This window comes from Nanorana parkeri, unplaced genomic scaffold, assembly GCF_000935625.1.
Source record: "Nanorana parkeri isolate BGI_ZX_2015 unplaced genomic scaffold, ASM93562v1 scaffold2892, whole genome shotgun sequence".
NCBI classification, from domain to species: domain Eukaryota; kingdom Metazoa; phylum Chordata; class Amphibia; order Anura; family Dicroglossidae; genus Nanorana; species Nanorana parkeri.
Genome location: NW_017309160.1, coordinates 55,686 through 58,570, shown reverse-complemented (window position 1 = coordinate 58,570; position 2,885 = coordinate 55,686). Strand labels below are relative to the sequence as shown.

Here is a 2,885-nt window from a genome sequence, read left to right as displayed (position 1 = left end):
GCCCCCCCCCCCCCCCCCTTACGTGGTCAGGAAATGGCTGACATGGCATCCACACAGTGTTTTATTTCAATGTTACTGTGAGTAATGGGCAAGAAGCTGAATACTGAGCTGTGTACAGTGTGTCAGGTGCTGAGGCGGTGCTCTTGCTCACTGTTCCGGGGCAGCCATCCACAGTAATGGCACACAGCCTGTACAGTGAAGGCCGTGCACAACCTTCCAGTCCGGCAATAAAACGTTCCACTTAAAAAAAAAAAAAAAACACAGTCTTTGTGTCCATCGCATGGGCCGCGTCACATGGGGGTCGCAGAGGCAGAACGGCAGGGGTCTGCGCCCAAGAAGCACCATGACTCTGCATCGGAATCCTCCCTGGAGGTCTCAGCACTGCCAGCAGCCGGGGATACTCCTTTCACACACAGCGCCACCTAGAGGAGGGGGGAGGACAGCATACAATAAACAGGAATGGAGCAATCGTGTGCGTGTCTAGTCCACAATCAGGCAATGGTGGTCAAGCACAGCAACCTCAATGGCGTCCAAATAAAAAAAGCGTTTTAATTGATTTGCACCCCAATTTTTTGTCTTTGGTCACTTGAACGCAAAAAAAAATAGTCTAGTGTGTGAGCAGCTTTTAAAGAGAACCTGTCCCTTTGTCCATTCCGGGGAAGTATAAGTGAGACGTGTGAATGACATAGTGACAGGTCCTCTTTAATTGCAAAAGTAAACAAGTGGGATGGGGTGAACCCCCACCAATGGCGGATCATTTCACAGCATTGAAAGTGGCTGCATGTGGGGGCGTCCCTTATAGAAGACCAGCTCGGGCTCTCTCTACCAGCTGCCCATCCTATTCCAGCTCCTACATTGGCCCCAGAAGCAGGGTTGTAGGGCCCCCTGGGGTGGTAGGGGGGGGCTGGAACCGGAGAGGTGTTGCTGCATATCAGTTCATGCTGGAGCAGCACAGGGAGGAGGATAAGCATTTCATATATAGGAGATCTCGCTCCCTACGCAGTAAACTGATCCACTAATTGCCACGGTGACATGTGTTCCTCCGATGACCCGTCTCTCGGTACCATCACTCACCTGGCTCTGCAGTGTCTGGATGGCCTCTCCATGCTGGCTGACTGTCTGACCCTGCTAGGAAAACACACCGGGATTAGTGCACACCACACCAGGCTCCCCCATCAGGCTGGAGAGCACCCCCATCAGGCTGGAGAGCACCCCCATCAGGCTGGAGAGCACCCCCATCAGGCTGGAGAGCACCCCCATCAGGCTGGAGAGCACCCCCATCAGGCTGGAGAGCACCCCCATCAGGCTGGAGAGCACCCCCATCAGGCTGGAGAGCACCCCCATCAGGCTGGAGAGCACCCCCATCAGGCTGGAGAGCACCCCCATCAGGCTGGAGAGCACCCCCATCAGGCTGGAGAGCACCCCCATCAGGCTGGAGAGCACCCCCATCAGGCTGGAGAGCACCCCCATCAGGCTGGAGAGCACCCCCATCAGGCTGGAGAGCACCCCCATCAGGCTGGAGAGCACCCCCATCAGGCTGGAGAGCACCCCCATCAGGCTGGAGAGCACCCCCATCAGGCTGGAGAGCACCCCCATCAGGCTGGAGAGCACCCCCATCAGGCTGGAGAGCACCCCCATCAGGCTGGAGAGCACCCCCATCAGGCTGGAGAGCACCCCCATCAGGCTGGAGAGCACCCCCATCAGGCTGGAGAGCACCCCCATCAGGCTGGAGAGCACCCCCATCAGGCTGGAGAGCACCCCCATCAGGCTGGAGAGCACCCCCATCAGGCTGGAGAGCACCCCCATCAGGCTGGAGAGCACCCCCATCAGGCTGGAGAGCACCCCCATCAGGCTGGAGAGCACCCCCATCAGGCTGGAGAGCACCCCCATCAGGCTGGAGAGCACCCCCATCAGGCTGGAGAGCACCCCCATCAGGCTGGAGAGCACCCCCATCAGGCTGGAGAGCACCCCCATCAGGCTGGAGAGCACCCCCATCAGGCTGGAGAGCACCCCCATCAGGCTGGAGAGCACCCCCATCAGGCTGGAGAGCACCCCCCAGATGCCACATTGGATAGCGGTGTCAGGCTGGAGGGAAGACTCCCCCGGGTGTCACACAAGCAGCCATGATGGGACGGAGCACATTCTACACACAGGCGTACATCCGGCAGGAGGACACTCACCTGCATTAGCAGCTGCAGCCTGTCCTCCAGTTCCTGGACTCGTAGAGTCAGCCGCGTGTTCTCTCGCCGCAGGTTCTCCTGCTCACTCGTACAGGATGAGACCAGGGTCTGCAGTCTTTGTACCTCCTCCTGCAGAGCATTGCACCCACAGCTGGGGCCCTGCTGTTCCTGCAAGCCAAGCGTAACATTTCATCTATAGCAAAAAGCTGAAGAAGGATTTTTGATGTGAGCCCCCCCCCCCCCCCCGACCTTCACATGGCTTCCATCCTACCTGGAGAGCCTCCTCTGTACTCTTCGCTGGCAGAGAGGCCTCTGTGCGCTGTGGAAGAGACGCCGACATATCCTGCGGCAGCTCCATACTGGCAGAGGACGGGGTCTCTGGCATCGGGATAAACTCCGCCTCTTCCAGCTCCTGCAGATACACAGACACGAGGTACACATCATCCAAACACGCACAGAGCCAATACAACACACGGGCCCCATATGGGGTGGCCCTATTACCTGCCGCAGCCAGCTGGGACAAGCACTGCTCTCCATATTTTCTGTGGTGTTAAATGGACTGGTCTCTGGCTCCGCCTCCATGGTTCCACGGAAGCCACCATCGCTGGGCTCCGAAGATAGGGACTCCCCTGCACTGTCAACCTCGACTCCTGCAGATTCCCCGGAAGAGCAGCTCTGGGCAACTGTAAGGCGAACACATTCTCA

At 58.2% G+C, this 2,885-nt stretch overlaps 1 protein-coding gene across 1 annotated transcript in view; it reads right to left on the bottom strand.

Moving 5' to 3' along the window:
* Positions 1-257: 257 nt before the first annotated feature.
* NEK9 (NIMA related kinase 9) overlaps positions 258-2,885 on the bottom strand; it is an 8,886-nt gene continuing 6,258 nt past the window's right edge. The window contains exons 16-20 of the mRNA XM_018574335.1: positions 2,682-2,863; positions 2,452-2,592; positions 2,181-2,348; positions 1,075-1,128; positions 258-422 (exon numbers count right to left, since the gene is read on the bottom strand). Coding sequence (XP_018429837.1) covers positions 291-422; positions 1,075-1,128; positions 2,181-2,348; positions 2,452-2,592; positions 2,682-2,863 — 677 coding nt within the window. The 3' untranslated portion in view covers positions 258-290. The remainder of the gene's footprint in view (positions 423-1,074; positions 1,129-2,180; positions 2,349-2,451; positions 2,593-2,681; positions 2,864-2,885) is intronic.